Below are 16,739 nucleotides of genomic sequence, written 5' to 3'. Positions count from 1 at the left end.
AAAAACAAATAAAATATTAAAAATAAAACAAAGGAGGAAACCGCTACAGAATAGCGGATCTCAGAGGCACCAGACACTTTTCTATTGCAACTAGATAAAAGTTAATTCAAATAAAATTTGAAAATTGAATTGAAATTATGACTTAAGTCGAGTTAAACCGAAACCGCTAAAACACGTCTTTCATTTTTCTTCATTTTAAAATAAGGCTACTATTTGAATACGTATTTATAGAATAAAAAATGAAAACTAATTGCACGGAGGATTACTTACAAGTTTCTGCTTGGTTTCCCATCTGGTAGCGAAATTTCTAAACCTCACGTTGTAGATATCACCTATATAATAGCTGGCTCAAAATCTCTGCTGGCAGATTTTGTGTCAATCCCGTCATTGCTATAATAATATAATGAAATAATAATAGTAGCTCTATTCTCCAGGTAACGGTTGGACCATTTCGCCGAACGCTGCGACCGGACATTTCGATATTTGATGGAAAATAAATAGTAGCACGAATCCGGCAAGCCACAGAACTATCTATAGACATAAACATCGTTGTATAAACGCAAGAAATAGTTGAAGGTTCTTTGTCCTTTGAATGCTTGTTGAATCATATAAGTAAAATTCCATACTACTACACGTTTACGTGGTACTCATTATCAACATAATTGAGCGGAAAGCCAACATGTAGTGATTATTTTTTTCGATTGATAAAGAATTGAGTTGATTTGATAGAGCTGTTGTTTTTGCAAAGGTAATAATAACAGTAGTAGTAACTTATTCCTCGAATAGCGGGCTCGTCATGCCACGCGATACTGTCGCTGACCTCGCCGTAAAATACGTGAAATACTTTACGTAATCTATACTTACACAGATTAATATCAGTACTGCTAAAACGTTCTCATCTTCCATCAGTGTACGGAGTGTTTGAACTCGTTTCTTTCTGAACAATTGCAATCTATCAAAATTCGAAATACGACCTAACCATCGAATCTGACGCTAACAGGCCTTCAGACTTCTGAACCAAGCACCTGTTATCTCTAGTCTTCCTAAGTAGTTTTTGTAATTAATGACCACGCTGGTATCAAGCCAGCACCGAAGTTCCCAGGGATCGGCAGCTCTTCGATAGGCAACTCCCATCTTCTAGCGGTAATGAAAGTAGCAGTTCGGTGGGCATCTCGTATTCCGGGCCTATGATTTGTAATGTAATAGAATGTCTGCTCTGTAGCTGGTACGTTCGGAGTTATAAGGTCCATTTGATAGATATCAAGGGTCTAAGTCTCAGCAGATTTCGGCTGCATGCCTGAAAAAACAGTCTGTAGTTTCTCCCTTAAGCAGGCCGCAAAACATGAGCCGTTTAAGTTTTCAGCTTCTTTGCCGGGATAGCAGTTCTCAAAGGCTAAGAACAACTGCGCAAAAAGTTTAGGCCCGTCAAAATGCGGTATAGAATATAGTCATCCCGTCCACATAGAAATCACTAGCGTGCAAGAGATAAACCGTGACACGAATTAGTTCTCCTTTCAACGACTGACTTCCTGCATACGAACGCGTATATGTCGAAACGCCGCATATCTCGGAAACGGTTGTAACACTTCCGTGATTTTTCGCGTGTAGACCTACCTTGACAGCACAACATGTCTGCTAAAGTTGAATCTAGTCAAGCTGAACTTAAGTATGAAAACATCTTCGTAGACTTTGACAAAGCAGTAGTAACTTGTTCGCCTTCTAAACATTAATACGCATAAAGTCGTTTAGATCCGGCGCCAGCGGCAGTACCGTACATAAAGCTTCTATCTCGACTTTATGACGGAGTGGGGAAAAGGAAACCCTTCTAAGCTATTATTTCTATCGGGAATTTGTGAAAGATTTAAATGCCGAAGGGGCTTGGTTTTTCAAGCTTCACACAATAAGCATAAAATCAGATTTTCAATTTTTTTAAACAAGGCATTTTAGTATATTCTTTAAGAAGGCTGCCCAGAATCGTTAAAAAAAATTGAGCTTTCACATTGTTTATTCGCTTGGTTCTTTGATCGAATATTTAGGTAAAGGTCTATTAAGACAAGTAATGGAGTAATCGATGAACGGTAACGCAATGACACCATACTTGCATTGAAAATACGGGATAATTGACTCAGGAAATCGGATAACCGCTGAGCGTTCCCGGAGCACGGTAAATTTGAGTAGCCCGGTATAGGAAACAATCGAGCTAGTATAGCCGAAACAGTATGATTCGATCGGGAACCATACAATACAGTGCAGTGAATTAACCTAAACAGAATATCTCGAACGAACGAACTGCGACGGAGGGATTTAATAAGGCTAACTACAACGGCGAAACGGGAAATGTAACAGCCTATCTGCAACAAAGCCGGGAAAAGCGTCTATGTTGAGTAGCGTCCAGTGCGTGTATGCGTACCAGGTGTATTATCATGTGTAAAAACAAAAACAAAAAAAAATAGAACTGGTATTCTGTGTGCGTGGTTATGTTCGAAACGGCAGATTTATTATTATTATATTTTGGTAAATGTCTTTAACCGATTCGGTCGCGTACGGAAAAAAGCTTATGACTTTTGTTTAAGAAGAAAACACTTCATCGAGGGTGAAGCGAAGTTATTCTGTGCCGTTATCTTCGAGGAAGAAGACATTTTTTGACAAGATATAAACTTTCTGCAGCTAGGCCAATGTATGCGTGTGCATTAGATTTTTAAAATTGGCGCGAATGCCTATGGAAAACTTTGTATAGGAATGCGAATAAATTCGATGTCTCTATCGATCTACTATGCGTTATGGCTATTACATATTCAGCTATGAAGATAATGCAGCACCCCCATATTCAATATTAAATTCTGATCCATTTTCGGCTATATCGAAAGGTGTTTAGCTAGTTTTTGTCAAAAAAAAATAATGGCAAAAAATGTATAGCCAAAGCTAGATAATGTTTACATCAGAACGATCGATATTATGATTTAGTAAAATGCTGATTAAAATAAAGGATAACTAGGACTTTGACCATTCTCGATAGGCACCAAAAATAGTATATTTTGAGCTAGATGATTAGTTTCTTAAGAAAATAATGCGAACACCTGAAGTTGTTAGAAATTCGTAGTTAGTTTTTTATCTTCTGAAAATGGAAAGCAAATAAATAATCAGAATCATAAAAATAACGAAATAGCAAGAAAGGATGGGAGGAAATAGATAGTTTTATTGAGTGTATCTAGTTTAGACTTTACTTAAGAAAATCATCTAACAACATTGGAGACCCCATAAAAGTAAACTTAAATATTTTATGTCTCTAATAAAAAAAGCCTACATATGCCATAATTAACCGCAAGAAATTCGACTGTGCACCTGTTTTGTCCAATGATTTTTTTGTTACAGATCAGCATGGTACGTGGAAAGAATCGCGTGTCGCATTGGCGTTCAAGTGCCCATTTTGACTGCCGAGCAGCTCAATATGACCTCCACACGGATCGTTAGCAATTTCGTAAGAAACCATATTTCAAAATAATAGGAAGTGCTTTACGCGTATATACGTGTAGCGTACACATGACAAAAGATTCATGTGAATATACTGCTCTGTACCGTCGCAAATTTTTCTATTTTTACGTACGGTTTCAGGGTCGCGCGTTCGGTGTATTCATTGGATGTTTGCTCGGCATGTGTCCTCTGCTGTTGATTGATAAGACAAATAAAGATGGTGAAAGTGAAGTTGACGACGTTAAAAAAACGGAAAATGGTAACACCGATCGAAATTACATACATGATAGCGGCAGCAGGGCCGATATCGACTCAAAAAGGTCCAAACACCGGGATGAAAAAATTGTCGCTCCGAGATGACCGCCATTACTTCAAAATCACGACTAGCGGCAGGATGAAGTCAACTCAGTTCCACCATGACGATGATAGTGCCACCGAATATCTTCACTACACGGCTCAAGCGGCTCAGCGAGATATACGTTTTTGGTATCGATTAGTCCAATTAACTTTTGTATCTAGTTGAAGATTTTTCGAAAAGCTTTCGTGTTATATTGTTACGTTCCGCCTGTTACATACAATACGAAAACGCACCCGAAAGCCCGAACAACTAGCTGCTGAAAGAAGGAACGTAGAAGAAGCGACCATTGATTAATGCATTGTCGGCAACGACAACTAAATGACAATAGATAAACAAGACTGTATCGCGTAAAGAGAAAAAAATTTAGTTTGATGTAAATCTTCATGAACATTCAGCTAGAGAACATCAGCTCTTCGCTCCAAGTAACAAGAGCCCTGTACCCCCTCACACATCGAAACATCTCATCGTTTGCGTATCGGATGAACAAATATACTCGGTCAAGCTAATTATGACTGACTAATAAAATAGAACACTATAACTATTCTTGTTAACTGTAATGTATAGTAGAGCATCGGTCGCTGCTTAATGATATAATCAAATTATGGAAATCATTCATCAGCCGTCTTTCCACCGATCGTATTTCAAAGTGTGGCGCCATTGTTACTCCGTACACTAGAAAACAACGGGGTCGGCTCGATAGTTCGATCTTCACCGCTAATCCTACAGCAGCACTTCTGATGAATGTGTACGTCTTATACACTTGCGTATATGATTAACGAGCTTCAGAAAAGCTTGACCACATTACGGGGAAAGCCCTTTGCTAGTCCGTCAGTGAAGCTTTACCGACTACTAACATTTACATGTAAAAAACATCGTATCTGATACAAGTAAATGAGCCGCATTGATAAGGAACCGTATTGTGAGAGGCAAGAATATGGTATTATAAACAAACAAATTAAATTTACTGAGGAAGTATAAAATGACCAAGTGAGACTAGCAACCAGAGCTCAGCCTAACGGCTAGAGAAGGTAGGCAACTTCAGGTGAACTCGGCAACGGCGGGCTGTGCTTGTAGATCTTTTAAAGATTGAACTTTTTGCTATATTTTAGTTTGGCAGATAACAAACGAATAGAGGGATTAATTGGTTTTCCTTGGATAGCATTGCTGTTCCTCATTCACTCTGCAGATGTTAAGATGAATAGACTTAGGCAACGTTTGCAAATATTACTACTATATGACCAATTTAGGACGCTATTCGTCCAATATAATGTTGTTTCTAACTCGAAACAGCTATATGGCTGGGTAAATGGACTCTCTACCGTAGCTGGATAGCTATTTGATTTGCTACCGGCTATATGAGTATAGTATATACAAATAGAGTGCATTCATAGTTTTTTTTGAGCAGTTTTGGGTTGATTATTACGGAGCCCTACGAAGGAGTCTGCTTATCGCCTGTATATATCGCCTAAAATAAGGTTATGCTCTTTCTATTCAGTTTATTTACCTTTAGTGGGTAGCGTATAGGAAGCGTTCAATTCAGGCTTAAATTGAACAATAGAAGCTTGTTACTTTTAACAAACGGCTTTTAAGCAATAGAGAATCGTTACGGCAATAGCTTGATCTTGGCATGCGTATGTCAACATTACAATTCTATTACTAAAGACAATTTGAATTGTTCCGTTCGTTAGCCCTGAGAGTTAGTAAGACATTTCTCATTGTAAAAAGAAAAACGTAAATCTTAAAGCTGACCAACTTACCTTAGAAACGTTCCGCCACTTGATATCACTATGCTTGTAGTATGGATCGCAAACTTAGACGACTTGATGTTAAAAAATGCACGTACGAACCTGGGAAGCCCGCTAATCTAAAACGAAACGATCCGGAAAACGTTTCATTAATTCAACGAGACGTAAAGCGTGCTAAAGGTACCAGAATATTTGAGCTGGAAGTTAGTTGTTTCTATGAAAGTTATAGATACCCATCGATACGTTTTGAATCTTCCGTTTAGTCTGTCCGTGTAGATCATTCTGGACTTCTTCGTTGTGACAAAAATCGGCTAGCAGTTGTTATATTACTCAATGCCTCGCGCATAGGGAAGTGCAAGTTATGCTAACGTAAAGACTTTTCTAAAATTTGACTGCCATAAGGCCGCCCGATCTATTTGGGAACCTAATTAAGATTGTCGATGTGATAGAAGAGATGGAAGAGAACCAAATTTGGCTTTGTCTCTCTTTCTGTGTAAAATTTGTTTACATTATCTGTTGCTAATTAACTCTTGCGTGAACAACAAATCAAATGCCATTTAGATTTTTCGGCTACTGTTATTATATTTTGTCTAGTTAGCGCAAAGCCCTATTACATACTCGTATATGTACTGAATGTTTAATGATGCTTTCAGATCTAGAAACAGAGATCATGCACTTCCCGTAATAGCATAGTGGGTAATGTATTCACCTGCTAACCTTAGGGACATGTGGTGTATAGGAACTCAAACTGGTTCGAGGCAGCCAGCCAGCCAGCCAGCTGTGTGATCAACTGCCTAATGGCGATACCTAATATAAAACCTGAATCTATGTTGTATTAAAAATGAAATTTTCAACTTTATCGACCGATCAAAAATTTCGTTAGAAAAAAAAACCTTCCTTTTCTTAATCAAATTAATTTTCTTAAGAAAATCTTTTTCTACGAATATAAAATCGTTGTGTGAACCCTTAGTACATAAAAAAATTCACGGATTTATCCATGGTGCCCAGAATTTACCACTGGCGTACTCTTTCCTAACTGGCTACGCCACCGAACTCTTGAGCAACATCGTTGTGTTTATTGCCTTGGAAAGCTTGTTTACAAAACGAGTCTGCGTTCAATACGTGCTCTTATGTCAAATTCATTCATTTACTGCTTGTCATATTCAGTAAAGCTTGACGTTGCATCAGGAAAATCTATAGAACCGTTTGTCGCACCTTTGTTTGCTAAAGATATTCGAGGACGGAAAACACATGAATTAGCCATAATAAATGCCTAGTTCTACCTACACAGTATATAGATAATACTCCAAATATAGATAATACACCAAAAAAAAACGTCATATCGAGGACACAATCTTCAGGGTGATGTTGTGAAACTTCCACATTTTCTATTCTGAAGCAAGATAACGCTACTGCATGTAACGCTTCAACAAATCACACATAGCACGCGTCTATAGAATAGTAATAACTAAAGGAATCGGGGACTGAAAAAGAAGTTCTATATTAGCAAACAATATTTAAATAAATGTATAAAACAGGTGGACCACAATATAGTAACTTATATTAGAACGAGGTGAAGTTTCTCTAGCGGTGCTAATTACTATTGATATTGGTGTAGGTTTGAGCAATGCTATACCAGACCTACATACACATGGAATGATGCATGTGGGAACGCTCTGAAATCATCTGCACCAAATTCTACAACTTTATATATATATATATATATATACACCCCATATTAGGGATATATGTTCTGCATTTGTACGCTCTTATTACAATAGCTGGAATTCGGTTCCGTACCAAGCGCTATTCCTTTCTTTTTGGGTGTTTATTGAGATCTAAAACATAATTAAGCCACAGGAAACAGGCTAAATATGAGCAATACATGAGCTGGCGCAAAGCACGCTTTGCATTTTTCTGCGAAAAAAAAACGGCGCAAGCAACGACGTGCAAGGCGAGGTATTATTGATGCAAAAGATTGATTTAAAAATTGAGGCTGATTTTTCAGCTTTACTTAGTCCTCGCGATAATAGTTGATAACATCAAGCGTAGAAGTAACGACATTACTTCACAATGCACAATTCCGATAACGGCAAAAGACATAGAAATGAAGCTTAGTTTTTTATCGGAAACTTGCAATTTTACTTACCGGCTTATCTCAGAAACGAAAGGTCATATTCGTACACCCATCTTGCTCTCTGTAAATGTTTCCGAGACAACGGCTGTTGGCAAGTTTACACCTGCTCGAAAGTCGTTTCCTTTTGCACAAACACTGCGATGAGCTCTCTCTGACCTGCAAAAGATTTTTGAAAATCTTCCGACATGACCCCTATGAAAAGCTAGCTCTTCCTGAAGATGATTTGGCAATTCTCGAAGCATGCATTGCTCTTTGCTTCCATGGTTTTTCCGTGCGACCTGTCCATCGCGAAGCCCTTAACACCGCCTGTAGGCTGATTGGCGCCTTGATTTCAAACAGCGCCACTTGCGAGCATTTGACCATATTCTTAATGCTGATACATGCCGTCGGTACTTCATTCGCACTTTTTTGAAGAAGCGAAACATTCGCGGGCGAAAGGCATTCATTTTACAGTGATGGAAATATTCAAAGCCCACGTTCCAGTGCTTTAAGGTTTGACTTTTAGACAGCGAGCAGGTAAGGTTTAGCATCCTAAGTTCGGTTACATGTCGGCTTCCCGCCAACGTTAGCCAAACATTTTACTGATGCTTTTTTGATGCAGTAATATACATGGAATACGTATGTCACACGTATATATATATATATATGCATGCGGAGTATTGTAAAGATATGTACATAGTCTGAATGATAATAACTTCATCTTTTGTTTACGTTTAATAGGTATTTAGATTACCAAATTATTTACATAAAACGTATAAGTTTTCCATCTACCTCAAGTGTTCAAAGTTGCCACCGTTCTGATCAATAGATTGCTGATAACGATCGGCTATTGATACACAGACTTTAAAGGAAGATTTAATTTGGTGTTGTGGCGCGTTCTGGTTCAATTACGGATTTTACATCATACAGTGCCGTCGGTTTTCTGGAGTAGATTATACCTTTACGGGAAGAAACACACGAGAAAACTCTATTAGCGTCAAATCTGAGGCACGGCCATTAGGTATTTGTTTGAAGGATCCTCAGCCAGATCTCTCCCTTAGATCAAGATTGCAGTGTACAGGCGCTTCCAGCTGTCGAAAATAAAATGCGCCATTTTTTGGGAAGTCGTGGTAAACTAGCTTTAAGTAATCGTCAAGAAGAAAAGTTCCGATTAATTAATTAATCTGCTTGAAATGGAAGAAATAGTTTCTGCTGAGCTTACATACGGTTTTCGCGTAAAATGGTGCATTTACAGGTACTCGATAGGTGTAATTCTCTCGATTGACTGCGTCATTTAATTTTAGTATAGCATACAAGAGGTACGCATTATATATATACATATCACTCGTAGCTCATAAATACGCAAAAAATCCGACAGGTAAGATAGGAGCAAGTGGATGGACCTCTGTATTAGACATGATGCTATTATTCATTCACCTGGAAAGATCCATGACGGCAAGTTACTTGGTTGGTGATAAATGTCGAAAAAGAGCATGTTAAGTTAAACAAACGATAACAGAATGATTGAATTATGATTACAATAAAGCGCTTTAATAAAATTTTTCGAAACTCCGTTTATGGTTCAAGTTGTTTTTACTACAGTTTGTTACTGTGGATATATTCATTTGTCCTATGCTATTACATCTTTGCTACGGAGCCAATTACATTAAGGTCAAAATTAAGATTGATAAAACAAATTAGGTTTATAGTATTTTAGCCTAGGAATAGCAGACATTCAAACTGGCTTCTGTTTATTAGCTTTTATCGAATTAAAGAAGATCTAAAAGTGATGCCAGTTTCAAATTAGAGGACAATAAGCAGACTTCTAGCATTGTTTTACATGCTCATCCTGCCGCCTACATGTGTTATCGTGATTTTTCCATTGTACTACCAAATTGATACGTATTCGACAGGCCTTATAAAGGGTTGATTTGGAAAGTAAAGAACAGATTTTGTGCAAAGTATCTGCTCGTAATTGAAGAGCAGACCTACCACCGAGGATGTGGTAACCTCTTCTTGTTCTATTTACTATACGCTGCTTGCAGTTGCCTTTACAAACATCCTTATTCATACAAATCTCCACAAGAAGTCTGAATGCCTCGGAGTAGATCGATAGTTACAATGAACGTATGCTTGCACAACTCTAGAATAATTACGCAGATCTTTTTTCCTTCTCATCAATAGATTTGTTGAAAAACTGAAAGAAGCATGTATAATACAAAGATACATCTGATATTTTTATTTCTGTCCATCGTAGAGAAATAGCTGTTCCTTTTTTGGAATTACTGTGACAGACATATGATCATCGTGGTGAGTGGTTGTCTTAAAAGTGTATTTGTACAGAGCGCTACATAGTGTCAAGTAAATTATTTCCAGCGACATAGATCTCTTAGAAATGCGCCGTCATCTAAAATTGTTCAAATCTTTCACATGTTGTCGATATAGACCTCGATCAACAATTTTCAGGACTTTTATTATATAGTCACAATAAAAACAATCGTTTCTAATCGTATAAATTACTATACTGCAAACAAACAATGTACTTTTATTAATATGATAATTCGACGCCTATTGCCTTTATTTATAGCAAGATTTATTATTTTAAACTAACCGTTTCGACCTACATGATGTTGGGCAAAACACCTTCACTATAGCTAATGACTGCTTAGAGAAGATATCTTTGCTTCTGTCAAAGGAAAAGTCAATAGCCAATTGTTCAAGTCAATTGCCAAGTTCAATAGGCAACTTCCAAACTTGCTATTTTTTGCCCTAAAATTTTACTCATGTTCGACGAATCAGATTTTGCTATAAGTAACAAAAATACATAAGACTTATTCTTTCCTTTTTTTTTATATTGAATTTTATATAGAAAATACGCGATCGTACGGCTTAGCTCGCAGAAACGAACTTCAGATTTGATAAAGGTAAATAAATAATAATTCATAAAATAGGATAAATACCGTAACAAAGAACTGCAACGCAATTGTACTATTTCCTATTGAGAAGTAGCTTCCACACCTAAATATATCGATCATAACAGGAAATTTAATATTGAATGCGAAGAAAATTCAGCTCAAATCTATCTCGAGACTGATAAAATGATTTTAGAATGATAAAAAAAAAATAAATAAAATAAAATATTTGCTCGTTGTGGTTGATTTTTTAATTATCTTATTGTTTGCCTGATTAAGAGTTAATAACAGAATCCAATAGTCCAATAAAAGCTAACAATATAAATCCGCAATATAAGCTATCGAAATATTCTAGGCAAAGTCGAGCGCTTTATGGAGCAAATCTGTTAGTTAAGAGGATTAATAAATATCGTGAAGCAAAAGTTACTGGAAATCTTGGCCCGAAGAGCAAACGAAAGCCACTAGGCGTAACTTTTATATTATATATTCTTATAATGGCCCCGAAAGACATGAAGAAAGCGTGAGAAACAAAGGCTATGCCAAGAGGGCAAAAGCTGAAGCAGACTCCTCAGGGCAACTACGCATCCAACTACGCATATAATAGCTGATGCCGTCAAGTTTAGCTACAATTGGATATAGGTAGAAACTGCTTGTTCTGCCAGTCAGTTGTGTCTTATTTAGAGAATTTGATATCAATTTTAGAAAAGCCATTTATTAAACTGCTATACTAATGGAACTCCAGCAGGATTAACGGGGAAAATTAGTAAACTCGATAGCTATCTCAAAACTTCAGGGGGGACTCAAAGGTGTGTTCTGCGCGCTCGACTTGGCCACTAACGCACAAAAAACCACAATAACAACACGTGACATCGGCTGAAGGCAGTGTGTGAGCATCGAACCTATAAGCACCTTGATAGAGCAGGCGGAGTCATACTTTTTTCCCTTATCGTCCAGACCGCCGGTTCTACAGTAGTAATAAGTTTCATATTAATGGCTACTCATGAATCCTGCTCATCATTCTTTGGAGTAGCTCGAGACTTCATTCCTCGGAAAAAAGTAAACGAAGACTGAAACTAGATCTTAAATAGCATCCGAGCAAAAAAAGAAACTCCAGTTTAACTGAGACAGATAAAGAACCGAATGATAAATTCGATCTAACTTACCCTAGTTGATTTTTCTGGTCAGTACCATCGGAGAGCTTGCAAAGAGGCCACATACTTCTAGATGATTGCAAGTACGTAAAACTACTACGTAAAAATACCTATTTCTAGGTTTCTCTTATCTATGGCTCGTGGCTTAAGTACGATTATACAGTATTTTTTAGTGCCTGCTGTGGGCTGTAAAACGCAGGTTCGATGCACAGGCAATGCTCAGCCAGGTAACTCTAATCGTAACTCTTAACTGTTCCCATCGTAATCAACCGAATATTTTAATGGGTGAAGATAAAATAATAATATCCATTATTACAATAGAGTAATTCGGCAGAGCCATATTACTCAAAAGTTCTTGCAGTAACGAAGATTCATATATTGCACTGTTCAACAATATGCGACAGTTCGGCTGCCTCTTTAGCGCCAATAACCTCTATGCAAAATATATCATAAAATATGTCACGTTAGATTTACTTATTAGAAAGGAAAATTTTCATCAGTTTAGCTAAACGACTCTTCTATTTGTCAATAATTGTATTAGCCTATTTTAGGCCGCCAGAAAAAAGATCCTCTTAGGCTAACGCAGCTAGATATATTGCGGCGAACTACGTAGCGGAAAGTGGAAAAGCATAAAAAAACTGTAGGACAGAGGTCTAATTTTGCGCTCTGCTCTTTTTGTTTTTATTGCAAGAACCTTCGAATCATTGGCAAAAAATATTAATGGCTTTTGAACCGCAACTAAAGCAAATGTCTTGTTATATTTTAAAGTAGCACTTTTAAACTGAATATACGCTATTGTGATCGACGACCTTCTGCCATTTTTCTGATCACACCATTATCCAATCACTGTAGCACTGCTAAGGCCCCTCGGCAAAGAATCGTGACAAATGATTTTAGCATCCCTCTATTAGAACTAAATGAACACCGTCAGGGTACTTCTAACAAACGATAATCTGAGAATATGAGATAAAGAATTATGCAGCGGATATATAAAAAATTTCCTATCGAAGTTCGCTCAATTTTTATAGGATAGCTAAACACGTATGTGATTTGTCACTGCCACGAAGAACGACGGCTTCCGTCCTGTTCACTGGATCCGGTTGGCTTTTTTCAATGGCTTGTCGTAATCTTGTCAGATATTGATAGTAGGTGGTCTGATCCGTCGTTCTGCGATGGCAGCAGTTCATAATACACATTTGCTTAGCAATTCCAGCAGATACATGATGTCATTCATTTTGGCGTCAGCTAAAGCTTTACTACAGGTTGCGGATTTTTTTGCTTTTCGCACATTGTTATTGTCTGCGATATATTTTTTATCAGCTATTATCAAGCGCTTTAAAAATGGCTCGATTTGATACTTTGAATCTCCAAGCCCTTTGAATCTGAACCCTACCGAAAGTTGTTCGGTTTGCCCCATGTGAATTTTTCGCAAACTTTTCAAAGGCTGCAATGGTTTAGTTGAAACAGGCAGCTTTTAAGCTCGCTGATGCTTCGCCTAGATCAAATAAATCGAATAATATATTATCCTCGGCTTAACTGCGAAAAGGACCCCACTGTTGTTGTCGTTATTACTGTCTGTTGTACTTGACATTTCAGCTGTGAAATTGTTGTATACGCTCCTCTGCCGCCTTATCATTGCTCTTGATGGTTTTTCGTAATCGCTAGCTGACTAGTCATTCCACGACGCTACGTGGCGTAGCTCTTCGTTATCTTTTGAATCTAATTATCCTGTTTCATTCATCTTTCCGTGCCGAGATATCAAAAAAAATTACCAGACCAATGTCGCTAATCGGCACTGAATAAACGACTTACCCAATTTGTGTCTATTATGAAGCACAATCATTTCGCGGTAATTTCGAAATAATGAAACATTTTCTGTTTATGGCTGGTGAAATGAAGGTGGTGTAGCTGCCGAATGTATTTCCGTCGTGTACTTTGCATAATTTGAATCAAATTACGCGTCATTTCGATAATCAAAACGTACGAGAGAAAAAAAAATCCTTTTATCCTTGACAAGTATTTCTGTTTTCAGAAGTATGCGTTATGCAAGTGTCCTTTGGACCGAGATTTGGCCGTGACGTGTTACGGCATAATTCATACGATACAGCTTTGAATGTTACAAATAAAAAGATCTATTTCGTCAACTTCCGGCTATCAAGCTGAGCGAACTATCAAGCTTTACGAGTCCATTATTTTAGCAATAATGACATTCTGACACAGTCAGCCATTCATCATATGTTTATGATGACGGAGTATGTATTGACTGTCTTCCTCTCGTGGCTTCTCATAATGTAAACATTCTTGTCTGTCATGGAACCAATCGCCTTGGGAACTTTCGAACATGTAAAGAGTATTCCTTGAATATCTGATTAAAATAAGTACGCTTTTATGTAGAGACACTATTCAGTTCTATGAGGCATTTTTGAGGCACTAGGCCAAGTAAGACGAAGTTGTTGATGGCTTTTCTGTAAATGTCTGACCGAGGTTGTTAGGAATATACGTTAGTGCATTAATAGCTTTTCCAATTTCATGATTAAATAGTAAAATATTAGGATTTGCAAACTTTGTCGCCGGCCATTTGCACGTCGTAGCATCTGGCTTGAAAGCTGCAAGCTGTTGGGCCGAGTTGTCTGTGAAAAATCCTTCACTAGGAAAGTATCACAGTTTGTTTATCGTTTCCTGATTAGCAAGGCAGTAGCAAATTCCAAATTAATTGACAATTGAACTTTGGAAAGCATTTACTGTCCGATATTCATTTGTCGAATTATACAAGTTTTATGCTGAAACACGGTACATTTAACTGGCATGAAACCTACATAGGTTCAATAAACATAAATACACGAATACACAATTAATATTGCCTCAGCGGTAACAACTGTATTTTTAGAAATTTGATGTTTTTTTCTATATGCGCACAGATACGCAACGTAAAGGCGAGATGTTGCTTGAAGGCGAGAAATAGCTCAGAACAATCGTCATGATTAAAGTTACATGGATAGAGTAAATGCGAAAAAAACTTGCTTGTCTTGTGGCTAACAGTTCATTTGGCCGCAACTTTTTTTTTTTTTTTTGTCTTAACCTCCTGGAAAATCGGAACTCCGCCCCAGTGGAGTGTCCGGTTCAAAAGCAATTAGACGTTAGATTTGACTTCTACCTAAATACTAAAGTATTTACATCAGAGGCATTATGCATATGGTGGTTTTCCCTACCCATAATTTATTCTATAAATGTATCTCTACAGCATAGATGGTACATCGGTTGCCGGCGTATATCTGAACACGTGTAAAGAATCCATTAGGCAAACCTAAGTTTTAGAAGATACGGACACTGACTGAAGCGTACCAGTAGATACGAACGAAACAGAAAAAAATATATATGGTGGGTTCACACGTTAATCTTACTTACACGGTCTTTTCAGATGTCGTTAGTTTCGTTGCTAGCTTTCTCCAGCAGCTCTGACTATTACCTTGTTACCACTCCAGGACGTTAAAAGTCACTTGCAGAAACTCTCGTTGAGAAATTTACTCTCATCCTTATTACTACGAGGCATAAATTGTCTGAGCAGACCAACGGCATAAAGTGGAATAACAAACATTTTTATGTATAACACATATATATAAAAAGATATATGGCTTCGGTAAGCGCAAGTGATAAATTATGTGGCGTACGATCACAGTATCAACTACGTCTCAGAAGGCATTCTCTCTCCATTCCAAAGTCCTTTGTGGAGCGCTAGGGAAAGGAAACACTTTTGTACTGTGTGGACTATATACGAAAACAACATAATAATTATATTTTCCAGTTTTAATTGGTCATGCATTGATGACGCTAAGATAAGCTAATAAATTGTTTCTTATCTGGTACAGTTATACAATGAGTAGCGAGTGTACTTAAATAAAAACTGAGTCTAACTGATTACATAGTAGTGCGTTGCCCTCGCATGCGAGATGTTCGTATGCCCTCAAACTGCATCAATTCTTTCTCTTGCTTGCCTTCAGAAAACTTCTGACCGCATTGACAACATCGACTAACTCAATAAAAAACCTGCCCCTATCCAATAACCTGTTTTTTTTTTAATACGTTTTCAGCATTGGTATTACTAGATCACGCGCATCTGCACGTTCGAAAAGGCCCCTACAACATTTCATGGCGATTCATTCATGCGTTTTTCCAAGTGAACCGTTAGTTTCAAGGGGTTATGGCATACAAAAACAACTCATCGCGACGCAGGACCGTGACGAGACGCTATCAGGTATGCCTATACCTATCCTATTTTCTCCCTGGTTGTCAACGCAGAGCCTGTATGTAATTCAACATGGCGGAATATCTTCCTTAGCTTTTGCCGAATCATTTCTGTCTGATGAAGTTTAACGCATGAATCGATCTCTGCCGACTCGAACACTTCCATTGTGTGGATAGAGTTAATGTAGTTGTCATAAGAACAAATAATCCTATGTCGGCGTAATGTTCTGCAATGCCACATCCGTTGTATCGAAGCCTCAGCATTGATTCAAGCTGAACACTTCGTTTGTTAAATTCATTGTCGCAACTGTACATCTCTGGCTTTTAAGTCCTAATAATATAAATTAATAGACTCACAGCTGTTTCAAGGTAGGAAATTAACATATGCACGCCATTATCTTGTAACAGACATTATCTATTGTGGGAACTAGTGAGTTTAAGCTTCACTCCTTTTTGATGCCATCTTCTCATACGCTCATATTTTTTTTTTCTATCAGACGTCGCACGGAAGTGATTGTAGTCATCTAGTGGAGAGATCTTCTGTTACTATATGCTATAGTACTATACTCCTACGCATGATTTTTCTGTTGGTTTTCTTAATTACATGTTGTTGTACAAGAAAAATTTTCCTAATAAATTGTTAAGGCAACACTTCCTTGAAAATTACATGAAATCCTCTAAGCTAGTCGGACAGCGATTTTCCGTGGTCCTGAGTGGTTTGCTTTAAACACTAAGCTTTCACCC

General features: G+C 37.6%; 1 protein-coding gene across 9 annotated transcripts in view; it reads left to right on the top strand.

The window, feature by feature from the left end:
- Positions 1-4,372, top strand: part of LOC111266213 (transmembrane protein 65) — a 48,162-nt gene extending 43,790 nt beyond the window's left edge. For all 9 annotated transcript variants that reach the window (XM_022843501.2, XM_022843499.2, XM_022843502.2 and 6 more), the window contains 2 exons: positions 3,373-3,478; positions 3,613-4,372. In XM_022843501.2, coding sequence (XP_022699236.1) covers positions 3,373-3,478; positions 3,613-3,831 — 325 coding nt within the window. In that variant the 3' untranslated portion in view covers positions 3,832-4,372. The remainder of the gene's footprint in view (positions 1-3,372; positions 3,479-3,612) is intronic.
- Positions 4,373-16,739: the final 12,367 nt, after the last annotated feature.

The sequence above is a fragment of the Varroa jacobsoni genome, unplaced genomic scaffold (assembly GCF_002532875.2).
Source record: "Varroa jacobsoni isolate VJ856 unplaced genomic scaffold, vjacob_1.0 scaffold_1064, whole genome shotgun sequence".
NCBI classification, from domain to species: Eukaryota; Metazoa; Arthropoda; class Arachnida; order Mesostigmata; family Varroidae; genus Varroa; species Varroa jacobsoni.
Note: the sequence above shows the minus strand (reverse complement) of the source record. Positions and strands in the feature narration are given on the sequence as shown.